Source organism: Calidris pugnax, unplaced genomic scaffold (assembly GCF_001431845.1).
Source record: "Calidris pugnax isolate Ruff unplaced genomic scaffold, ASM143184v1 scaffold1, whole genome shotgun sequence".
In the NCBI taxonomy this organism is placed as follows: Eukaryota; Metazoa; Chordata; class Aves; order Charadriiformes; family Scolopacidae; genus Calidris; species Calidris pugnax.
The window spans coordinates 2,582,254-2,594,385 of NW_015090800.1; the positions used below are offsets into that span (position 1 = coordinate 2,582,254).

Here is a 12,132-nt window from a genome sequence, read left to right on the forward strand (position 1 = left end):
GGAGCACTGGAACAGGTTGCCCAGGGAGGTGGTTGAGGCCCCTTCCCTGGAGATATTCAAGGAGAGGCTCGATGAGGCCCTGGGCAACCTGGTCTAGTTGGGGGTGTCCCTGCTGACTGCGGGGAGGTCGGACTAGATGACCTTTGGAGGTCCCTTCCAGCCTGGGCAATTCTATGATTCTATGATTCTATGACTCTTTTGGTTTTTTCTTGGTTAAAGCTAATATCACCCCATCTCCTGGGTTTAATGATCATGGGAGTGAAGTTTAGCAACCCAAATAGTTTAGTAGCTCCTATGACACTACACTGTATCCTTCAGGGTTGACACCCTGTGCCAGTGAGGCAGGTTGTGGGTAGATAGGTCAGAACCCTTCTTCCCACTGGGAAGACACACTGCCACTGTGCCTCATACACTATTTGTCTGCCAGGAAACACAGAGACCAGCCTGCACAGAAATAAAAGCAATTAGAAAAATAAGGCGTTGTAGGAGTCAATTGCTTTTCTTCCCCCAGAAAATAATCAATATGTAAAAACTTCTCCATCAGCGGTACCATATGTAGGATGAGATGTGACTTTCTCCACAGCATGAAAATATATCATGAATGGTTCTGGCCCAGAGACACAAAAGGTCTGTGGGATATTCTGAGGGTCACTTGAACTGGCAACAGCTAGAAGTGCAGAGGAGTGCACTACCACGTGTTTGCAAAAGACCCCATCGATGTACAAACAGATCCTCTTTGCTCACTGCATTGCAAACCTGGCCAAGGCAATTGCCAGCTGCTGGAATATCAGAGTCCCAGATGTCTGTAATAACAGGCCAAACTTAAAGAAATACTGGGCTGGAAGTGAACCTGTCAGTAATAATGAATTAGATGCATGTTCTACTATCTTTCGAACAGCACCAAAAAGCATATTCTGTAAAAAAAGTAAGCCAGCACATTTAGAAAGATTACTTTTTCTCTCCACCAAGCTGAAAACTGTTAACAACTAACCTGTTTCTCAATGTCTTCCAGCAAACTACTGGCACCCAGGCGGAAGAGCTCTGGCGTCAGCCATTCCACTCCCAGTTCCTCCTTCACCAGCATCAGCCAAGTAATAGCGTCTTTTGCTGTCCGAATGCCCCCAGCAGGTTTAAATCCAACCTTTATAGAGAGAAAAAAATAAATAAATAAAAAGTGCGATGCACATTTTCATTCATCAGCAGCCCTAGAAGAGCAATCAGCATTTGTACACCTGCAGTCTCAAAGTGCCTGTGATGTACGTAACAACTCTACTCCTGAAGTACCTGCCTGCAAACAGTATAAACCCTGGACTAGTGCTGAGAGCTGTCAACCCTCAGCCAAAGAGAACATTTCCACCCTGAGGGACTGCAACTGAGGCAGCAATACTTCTGACCCCAGCACACTTCCTCAGGAGCTGGGTTTGAGGTCTGAGGGGAATACTTTGCCCATAAGCACATATTAGGCCAGGGGATTGAGGCAGGACCTGGGGCATATCACCTACTGCCCATGTCACAATCTAATTCCAAATATGTAACAACAAATACACACGCAATAACGTCACACCAAAGATGCTGAAATGAAGCACGTGAGGCAGCTGAGTCATGGGGAAAGCAATGAGAGATGGCTGGACTTTATAAAAAGCCTGTGCACCACAGTTCTACACGATTGGGCTGTAGATTCAAGCCTATCAGAGGTTTAATTTTCACTAGAATTTTCCAAATGGAAATTAAATTTGCAAAATTGGACGTTGTGTGCTTCACAACAACTGCAAAACTTCTCACCCAACATATACTAGATATGCTTTCAGTCACTTAATGTGAGATAGGTATCATATTTAGTCAGTTCAGGTGAACTGCCGTGTACGTAGAGGTACACAGCTCAAAAAAACCTATCTTTGAGGTAAAGAATATCTTGAATCCCATGAAGAGCCTGCTGTGCAGAGCCAGCACTGAGGTCCTTGGCGTGGACCCCTAATGCCAGTCTTTTGGGTTATGTACCATTTAAACACATCTTGATCTGTGACACACAGCTATCAAATCCCTCATCAAAAACTTTGTCACCTGCATTAGCCAAAATGTTGGCCTGCAGCAGCTTACTAAACTCTACAAAAACAAGGAGAAATAGGAAAAAGTCTTTCCGCATTAAAAAAATAAAAAATAAAAAATCTGAACAATCCATACAGCAGCACACAGTGATTCTTTCTCCATTTCCCTCTGCCATAAACCTCTACCTCGGGTGCTCCTTCCCACCAGCCTCCTTCTGCAAGAATTACCATTCTGATTTCTGTACATACGTTCCTGAGAACTCACTGCATCGAGGTTTTCTTTGTACCTTAAGGATGTAACACTGGAATCAAAAAGTATCTGGTTTTAAATGTGTTTGGTAATTTTTTTTTTTATAGCGATTTCAGGACAAACAAATACAGAATAAATCCTTCTGTCACACTGAAACACTGTGATAACAGCATATTTCCAATAAGATTATAAAGAACAATAACAGGAAAAGCTTGATAAATCCAAAAGATGAAGACTGTGGTTTTGTGGCTGGACGGATGGATGGGTGAGTGTATGCATACATCTGTTAACATTAAATTTCCAAAAGGAATTTAAACCACAGCAACTGGAAAAGCATCTTCTAGACAATAAATTAAAATAGCGGGAATGTGTTTTCCCCCAGGAAGAGAAATCCTAATGAAATTCAAATTTAAATTTCTTCCTAGAAATATTACAGCTCTTTGAGGTAATCTGTGGCAAAACGAAGTAAAATGGAGTTAATAAGAGAATTAAAAAAACACCATGCAGAATTCCTTCCCTTTTTAGCAAATTCTGAAAGCTCTTTTCATTGCAAAAAAAAGCTGACAAAGACAAGCCTGTCCTCTCCTCCATTTACCAGCTTTCCAAACGGCACATCTGACTGCCATAAAAACGCAAAAAGGAAGGGGGGGTTGGAATTTAATTCAAGAGCGGTACAAAGTCCAGCCACCACTTTCCTGCTGTTTCACAGCATTTCATTATTTTGCTTAATAAGTTCATCTCCTCAAGAATTTTCTCTTCACCTTATATTATTAAAAGTAATAAGTTTTTCTGGACTGGGGGTTTTCCCAACAGAAAAACCAATTTATGTATGTCCTTCAATAATGACAGGAAAAGATTATTTCCCATTATATTGCACACTTTTCATATCACCACCACAGCTTATCATTCAATAAATGTTACTCTGCAACTTGTTCCTTTCCTCGAAGAAGTTTAATTTCTGTATTAACCTGTTTTTCCCAGCCAACGCCTTGCTAGAAAGCATCCCCACAGCAGCAAAATTAGTTTGTTAAAGAAACCATTTAGAAATCTCTTGTCACTGATAATATTGTCTTCGGTTAATAAAAGCACATAAAGTCAGTTTACATCTAATTCCCTGACACACACATGCGCACAGACGTAAGTACTCGTTCTTAATAACACATTTTAGACGGTGAATGCGTCCTTTTAAAGCAAAAGGTGAATTTAACATTTATATCCAATTATAAGTACAAAGCTGCCTTAATGCAGCAGAGCCCAATCTCTGGCAAACAGCTCGTGGAAGCAGCACCCGTGCCGGGGTGAGTCACCCGGCCCCAGGGATCTGCCTGGGGTTGGCAGCAGTAAGGATGCTCCTGCAGCAGCAGCCAGAGGATGGGAGCTGCTGGAGTTGTTGTGTGGCAGAGAAAGATGCAGTCTGGGCAAGGGAGGAGTGAGGACAGCCCAGGGATCCACACTGGCCTCATCTAGAGGACTACAGAGACCAGATGGACGACACACGTCTAACCTGCTGTCCCGTGCTCCTCAAGCTCCAACAGCACCTGAAGCCGTCTCAGCCCTTATCCCACTGCTCATCCCATGTCCTAACATCATACCTTGAAAGGCCACCTGCAGATGGGACAGTGACCCAGAAATAGGGAGAGGGTCTTAGGATGGATGGAGATGGATAGCAAGGATGGATGCAGATAGAATCATAGAATCATAGAATCATTGAGGTTGGAAGAGACCCTTGGGATCATCGAGTCCAACCATCTACCCTACTCTACAAAGTCCTCCCCTACACCATGTCCCTCAGTACCCCATCTAAACGTCCCTTAAACACAGCCAGGGATGGTGACTCAACCACCTCCCTGGGCAGCCTATTCCAATGCCCGACCACTCTTTCTGTGAAGAATTCCTTCCTAATGTTCAATCTAAACCTACCCTGTTGGAGCTTGAAGCCGTTCCCTCTCGTTCTATTGCTAATTACCTGTGAGAAGAGACCAGCACCAACCTCTCTACAGTGTCCTTTCAAGTAGTTGTAGAGAGTGATGAGGTCTCCCCTCAGCCTCCTCTTCCTCATACTGAACAGCCCCAGCTCCTTCAGCCGCTCTTCATATGATTTGTCTTCTAGGCCCTTCACTAGTTTCGTTGCCCTCCTCTGCACTCGCTCCAGCACCTCGATATCTCTCTTGTATTGAGGTGCCCAGAACTGGACACAATACTCAATACAGATAGTTCATCACTGGCTCTGCCCTATGCTCTCCCCTGCTCCTTGCCTTGACCTCACTTGACAGTGACTTGAGGGATAAACGTCGTGTATCAGGACATGATGTTCTTCTGGACCCTGTCTCTCCCTCTCTCTCTCCCTCCCTCCCTCCCTCTCTCCCTCCATCCCAGATAACAGGATCCAACTGGATCTGCCTTCTTGCCCCCATGGGAAGCATCTCTAGGCAAGGGAGGAAAGAGCAGAATTTATCCCTTGGGATGCCAGAATGAAGTCAGAAAATCCAGTTGTGTACACTGGACAGACCCTTGATGGCTATACATTTGCATAGCTCCACTGAGGCTTGTGGGACTATTTCAGCCACTGTCAGCTTGAGATTTGCCCTGTTATTAAAGGAAATGACCATTTAAATACCTAAAGTGGTGAAACAAAACCCGAACCAAAATGCAGCAGGGGATGCATCAAGATTGCATGAGCTTTTAGGGAATGAAGTGGCAGTTATTCAAGGGAGCAAAGCCAAAAGTGCTTTCTTTGTCTTTTTTTTTTAAAGTATACAAATATTAGCATATCAAATGAGGAATAGAAGAGAGAAGTTCCACTACCTATTGCTCTTGTAGCCACAGAAGCCCATATATGTGGATTTATATAGAATCATAGAATCATAGAATCATAGAATGATTAGAGTTGGAAGGGACCTCAAAGATCATCTCGTTCCAACCCCCTGCCCTGGGCAGGGACACCTCCCACCAGAGCAGGTTCCTCAAGGCCACATCCAGCCTGGCCTTGAACACTTCCAGGGATGGGGCAGCCACAGCTTCTCTGGGCAACCTGTTCCAGTGTCTCACCACCCTCATAATAAAAAATGTCTTCCTGAGATCTAATCTGAATCTTTTTTCTTCCAATTTAAAACTGTTTCCCCTTGTCCTATCATTACCCTTCCTGGCAAAGAGTCCCTCCCCAGCTCTTCTATAGGCACCCTTCAGATGTTCTGAAATTTGAAACTATTACAGTCTTATTTACTTCTGAGTGAGTCTGGTTAATTTTTATAAAGGGAGCAGGAACTACCTTGTTGCCAGTTCGCCAGTAGAATTCTTTAATGGCTCGCATCATGACTACTCCAACCGGAAAGGTCGCGTTTTCCACCTCCTTTCCTGTAGACGTCTTTATAAAATCAGAACCTGAAAGGAAACAAAAAGCTTTATGGTAGTTTTAGAGCAAGAGCCACTCTGCACGTACATAGTTCACACCCCCAAAGATGTCCTCATGCTTCACAGCAATTATGAAGCATTTCTTCACACGTACGTCCCTGTGGTGTCGGTACCAACTTTGCTCAGGTTGAGACTGGAGCAGGAGGATGATACCCATCTGGTTTCAGAGCAAGACAGGCATCCCAGTGGCGAAATGAACATCCTAGCTCTTCATTCTTTGCTCTAGCTATCAGACTAACAACCTCTTCAGGACAGTCCAATACAATATATGCTCCTATAAGGACACTACTCAATATATGTGTATATATACATTAATAGGAATGTGTCTGACTAACTACAACAGTGGAAATTATTTCCTCAGAATGCATATAAATCAACATTTTAGTATTTCCACAATGGTTTTTCTGAACAGAAACAATTTTCATCACTTTTTTTAATTTAACTTTACATCTATTTAGTCTCCCAATTGACAGTCTGGTATTGTATCTCCTGCAGCTATTTAAAGTGAAAGGAAAGAAATCCCACGCATACTTACAAAATCAGCTGTATAATACTGTAAACAGGGGAAAAACTCCCTTCTCATGCATTTTGCAACTGTAACATTGCAAATTACTATACTTAAAGCCATGGTCTGATATAATTCTGTGCCAAGGTCAAAACATCTGTGTAATTTAAAGAAGGAGTGTTAGCCTTGGCTTCTTTTTTTCCTGTTTCTCACTTGTGAATATTTTCCACCGCCTGTTCTGAATACTTTTATAGTGTTTTTGTGCATTCTTGCTATTCTGGCTTGGCTTAAAACAAATCCTGCAGCGCAATATAACAAAAAGCTAAGAAACTAACAAAAAAATTTGCCTTGCAGCGTGCGATCCTGCATTGACACAATGCGATGACAGAACTTCTTTAATTGCATTAGGGCGCACTTCATCCCTGGGAACCTACTTCTTAGAAAAGGTGTACTGTGGGATCATTAATTATCAAAAGTAATGGGGAGAAGAAGAGGGATAATTCAAACATCGCGTAGCAGCGCATCATCCACTTCAGTCGATTGGCACTGCATCTGCTTCCACTTCAAATTTGGCTTAGGGTCCATTTTGTCTCTTGTTCGAACGATGATGCCTCTACAACATCCCCTAGAGTAAGCAGGGGAAGTTTCACCACTGGCTCCAACTAAAGAGTTGCCTAGACGACGTTTGGATGGTGTGCTGCTCCAGAGACCTCCTGAGGAAGGCTGGCAGGCAGCTCGGTCTCAGCCCGGTAGGAAGTTAAGACAAAGCCAGGCGTGTTTCTGTGTCCTGTGATTTAAACAGAATTTAAACAGAGTGTATCCTCAGCAAGTTTGCTGATGATACCAAACTGGGAGGGGTGGCTGACACCCCGGAGGGCTGTGCTGCCATCCAGCGAGACTTGGACAGGCTGGAGGGCTGGGCAAGGAAGAACCTCATGAGGTTCAACAGGGAAAAGTGTAGGGTCCTGCACCTGGGGAAGAAAAATGTCAGGTACCAGTACAGGTTAGGGGTGGACCTGCTAGAGGCAACTACTGAAGAGAAAGATCTAGGGGTCCTGGTGGACAGTAAAATGACAATGAGTAAACAGTGTGCTCTTGCAGCCAGGAAGGCCAATGGTATCTTGGGTTGTATAGGGAAGAGTGTAGCCAGCAGGTCAAGGGAAGTCATTCTCCCCCTCTGCTCTGCACTGGTGAGGCCACAACTGGAGTACTGCATCCAGTTCTGGGCTCCCCAGTTCAAGAGGGACAGGGAACTACTAGAAAGAGTCCAGCGAAGGGCAACAAAGATGATTCAAGGATTGGAGCATCTCCCTTATGAGGAGAGACTGAGAGAGCTGGGACTCTTTAGTCTGGAGAAGAGAAGGCTGAGGGGAGACCTTATCAATGCCTACAAGTATCTCAAGGGAGGGTTGAAGGAGGAGGGAGCCAGACTCTTTGCAGTGGTTCCCAGTGAGAGGACGAGGGACAACGGGCACAAGTTGGAACATAAGAGGTTCCACTCAAATATGAGGAGAAACTTCTTCACGGTGAGGGTGACGGAGCCCTGGAACAGGCTGCCCAGGGAGGGTGTGGAGTCCCCTTCCTTGGAGATTTTCAAGACCTGCCTGGATGCTCCTGAGTAACATGCTCTGAGAAGCTCTAGGCAATCCTGCTTCAGCAGGGAGGTTGGACTAGATGATCTCTATGGTCCCTTCCAACTCTAAAATTCAGTAAAATTCAGTGAAATTCAGTGAGATTCAGTGAAATAATTGAACGGTTTCACTAACATTGCGTCGCGTAAGACCACAGTCTTCTCTGTAGGCTTCCCATCTAGGCACTACCTCAGCCCGTCGGTGATTAAATCGCAGCCTCCTATGACAATTCCCACTCTAAAGAGACACAGTTATTTGCAGAAAAAAGTTCTAACTTCGGGGAAAGTGCGATGAGCGAAAGAGGCAATTAACAGTTGATTGAGCTTTGCAAAGAATGGAGGACATATGAGAGACAATTGAGCTACATATTTCAGAGCTAATCCCTTCCAGAGAGACACTATGGACATCTGATAGTCACATTAAAACAAGTAACAGTGGAAGTGAAACTTCGACATCGCCAAATTATATTTTTAATTTCCCTTTCGAAATGCAGCACTTAAAGTCCTTCAGCGCAATACTTTTCATTTTTTCTAGTATAAGGTAAGTCAAAGCTTTTATAAGTCTTATAATTACAAGTCTCTATGGTACAGTTTCATTAAAAACTTTCATTAAACAACAGCTGCCCTTGTATATGGTCTTCTAATCAATTTGGTCAAACAGAATGACTTCTAATCAGCTGTTGATAAAAATAGAAGATGAAATTTTAATTCTAATAGATTAACCACAAACTCAAGATAGTCTTCAAAATCCATCTAGCTCTATTCTCCAGTGGATTTAACGACTATTCAGCAACTCATTACTAAATAGAACAAGATGAACATTTTCCAGTTCATTAAAGAAATGTACTATGTATTTTTGCATTGTCCTCATGATTCGTTACAGGGAGTCTTAATTACAAGATAATGGATAATGGTTATTAAATGCAGACTCCAGTAATGAAGCTCTATTCATTTGCGAGCCTCAGAGACTGCAAAGAGGGGAAAATAAAATTACTAGCTTCAAAAGATTAACGGATCAAATTATTATTCAATTTTGAAAATCTCATTCAGACTTCATAGAAACAAGAAGAGATTAAAAACTAGTATTAGTACAAAAGTAGTGCATTTATATATTTATTTTTAAATAATATCTTAAGGCTATTACCAGAATAATCAGCTTTAGATGTGATTATTAGACAAACATACAGCCAATTTAGTAGCATCCTCTAACAATGAAAACAATACATTTTTATTTCCTGAACAAATTCTATTTATGACACGAGAGCTTGCTAGCAGGGCTGCATGCAGCCTCTTGCAGGAGGCAGGAGATGCTCGCTAGCAGAGCACACCACAATGGAAGGTGCTCTTCACGTTGAGATTTCAGGAATGAAAAGGGAGATTTTAAAAATCAACCGCTGCCGCAAAAAAACACCTCATTAAATAGACTTTATGCCGACCTCGCAATAATGAGGGAGTTTCACCAAGTCTATTTCTCTTCAAGTTTTCAAAAATAAGTCTAAGGAATGAAGTTCAGCAGGAGTTTCACCTGGAAATTTAAGTGATGATTTAGAAACGAGATTTCTAACCCATCATCCCATCTTCTTTGGAGTGTACACACTGAAAAAATCAAGGCTAATGTTAAAATTCACCTTGGCTGGTTTTCCCCTTCTTTAGGGTAGGCTACACGATTCCACGAAACATTAAATAAAAGACTTAAAATAGTTGTTCAGGGTAGATTTCTAGGCCCAGAGAGCCTGGAAAAAGCCACACTTTCTACTCTTTTCCAAGGTGTAACCACAACAGCACATTGCCTTTCCGGGCAGCCAGTCATGTAAGACTCATTGAATCACTAAAGAGAGGAGACATCAAAACCCTTTTGAAGCCCAGCAGCAGGAGATGCCTGTTTCAGGTGGGATTGATGCCAACCCAGTAACCTCCTCTGCGTGTGAAAAGTTACAGTCCCACAGCCTGGCAGCCACAAACCATGACGCCTTTCTTCAACCCAGAAGGCCAGTTGCATCCTGGGCTGCATCAAAAGATGCGTTGCCAGCAGGTCCAGAGAGGGGATTCTGCCACTTTACTCTGCTCTGGTGAGACCTCACCTGGAGTATTGTGTGCAGGTCTGGAGCGCTCATTATAAGAAGGATATGGACCTGATGGAGAGGGTCCAGAGGAGGGCCACAAGGATGATCAGGGGGATGGAGCACCTCTGCTACGAGGACAGGCTGAGGGAGCTGGGGTTGTTCAGTCTGGAGAAGAGGAGGCTGCGGGGAGACCTAATAGCAGCCTTCCAGTACCTGAGGGGGGCCTACAGGAAGGCTGGGGAGAGCCTGTTTAGAAAGGCCTGCAGTGACAGGACGAGGGGCAATGGCTTCAAGCTGGAGGGGAACAGATTTAGACTGGAGATGAGGAGAGGGTTCTTCACTGTGAGGGTGGTGGAGCACTGGAACAGGTTGCCCAGGGAGGTGGTTGAGGCCCCATCCCTGGAGATATTCAAGGTGAGGCTCGATGAGGCCCTGGGCAACCTGGTCTAGTTGGGGGTGTCCCTGCTGACTGCGGGGAGGTCGGACTAGATGGCCTTTGGAGGTCCCTTCCGGCCTGGGCAATTCTATGATTCTATGATTCTATGAAATCTGAATAAACCTTAAGAAACGTGAACAGTTGCCACAGCTTCTGTTTGAGAGGCTCTCTCTGGTCGGCAGCAAGCGAGCTCTCAGCGCCGCTGGGAGCCGGTTCGCTTGGGCTGGAGTCACACCTCTTGTGAAATCAGGAGGAGTATTTTAAGATATTAAATCCCCTCTTTCCACGCGCTCTCACCCCCCACGCACACACAACTCTCCTCCACTGCACTCCCCCAAAGCCCATGCAAAATAAGTCAGCTGAATGAGCACACGCCATAAAGAAAATCACAGAATCACAGAATCTTCTAGGTTGGAAGGGACCTTAAAGATCATCTTGTCCAACCGTCAACCTAACTGACAAAAATAGACACCCACACAACAAACAAGGAGCATCATCACTAAACCATACCTCCCAGCACTACATCAACCCGTCTTTTGAACACCTCCAGGGATGGTGCCTCAACCACCTCCCTGGGCAGCCCATTCCAATGCCTGATAACCCTTTCAGTGAAAAAAATTTTTCCTAATATCCAGCCTGAACCTCCCCTGGCGTAACTTGAGGCCATTTCCTCTCGTCCTGTCGCCTGTGACTTGGGAGAAGAGACCGACCCCCACCTCTCGACACCCTCCTTTCAGGGAGTTGTAGAGAGCAATAAGGTCTCCCCTCAGCCTCCTCTTCTCCAGGCTGAATAACCCCAGTTCCCTCAGCCTCTCCTCATAAGACTTGTGCTCCAGACCCCTCACCAGCTTTGTTGCCCTTCTCTGGACCCGCTCCAGCACCTCAATGTCTTTTTTATGGTAGGGGGCCCAAAACTGGACACAGTACTCAAGGTGAGGCCTCACCAGTGCCCAGTACAGGGGGACGATCACCTCTCGGGCCGTCCTCCCCACACTGTTCCTGACACAGGCCAGGATGCTGTTGGCCTTCTTGGCCACCTGGGCACACTGCTGGCTCATGTTCAGCCAACAGTCAACCAACACCCCCAGGTCCTTTTCTGCCTGGCAGCTCTCCAGCTGGTTTCACAGTGTGGTGTCTCAGTCGATACCTAGAGGTCAAGATTAAGTCCATGATATTATTTCTATTCTAAACAGTCACCCCCCCTTCTTTATGGTAGCACCTGAGTAGAGGTGGAGAGCTGAGGTATACATAAGCTGAGAGACTTGCCCAGGGGCTCTCAGCAAGCATTTGGCAGGGCAGAGATTAACCAACCTGGTCTCCCAAAGGCCAGAAGAGCTGCTATAACTGACCCACGCTACTGTGATCCTCTACATCATCTTGAAACGCTACGAAGCTTCCCAGTCCACGTAACAGTAAGAACTGGAGAATCTTATTTAGGTGACAGCATCCAGCAAACACACTCTAGTTCCATAATTAAGCAAGGAGGAATAATAAGCAGTGTAGCAATCGTGGAGTAATCACAACCTTTTGGTTGCGAAGTGCTTCAAATGCCCTTGGGGAACGATTATCTCCTGATAACTACAGACTTTGTGTTGCTGCCTTACTCTTAATAAAGAACAAAGATGCGTCTGGCAGTTTTAAACAATAGTTTAGAGAGAGATGCTTGCAGAGGGACAATTACGCCACACTACTTTGTGAGTACTTGCAACGAGCACAAATATATCTTGGTTGCTGCGACTCAGATAGAACAATATGTGGCCACACAGGATGAACACATACCCTTCCAAGACTT

The 12,132-nt window shown here is 44.6% G+C and overlaps 1 protein-coding gene across 1 annotated transcript in view; it reads right to left on the reverse strand.

Annotated features, from left to right (window-relative positions):
* DERA (deoxyribose-phosphate aldolase (putative)) overlaps window positions 1-12,132 on the reverse strand; it is a 57,710-nt gene that overhangs the window by 2,311 nt on the left and 43,267 nt on the right. Inside the window, exons 7-8 of the mRNA XM_014937199.1 lie at window positions 5,564-5,676; window positions 992-1,141 (exon numbers count right to left, since the gene is read on the reverse strand). Coding sequence (XP_014792685.1) covers window positions 992-1,141; window positions 5,564-5,676 — 263 coding nt within the window. The remainder of the gene's footprint in view (window positions 1-991; window positions 1,142-5,563; window positions 5,677-12,132) is intronic.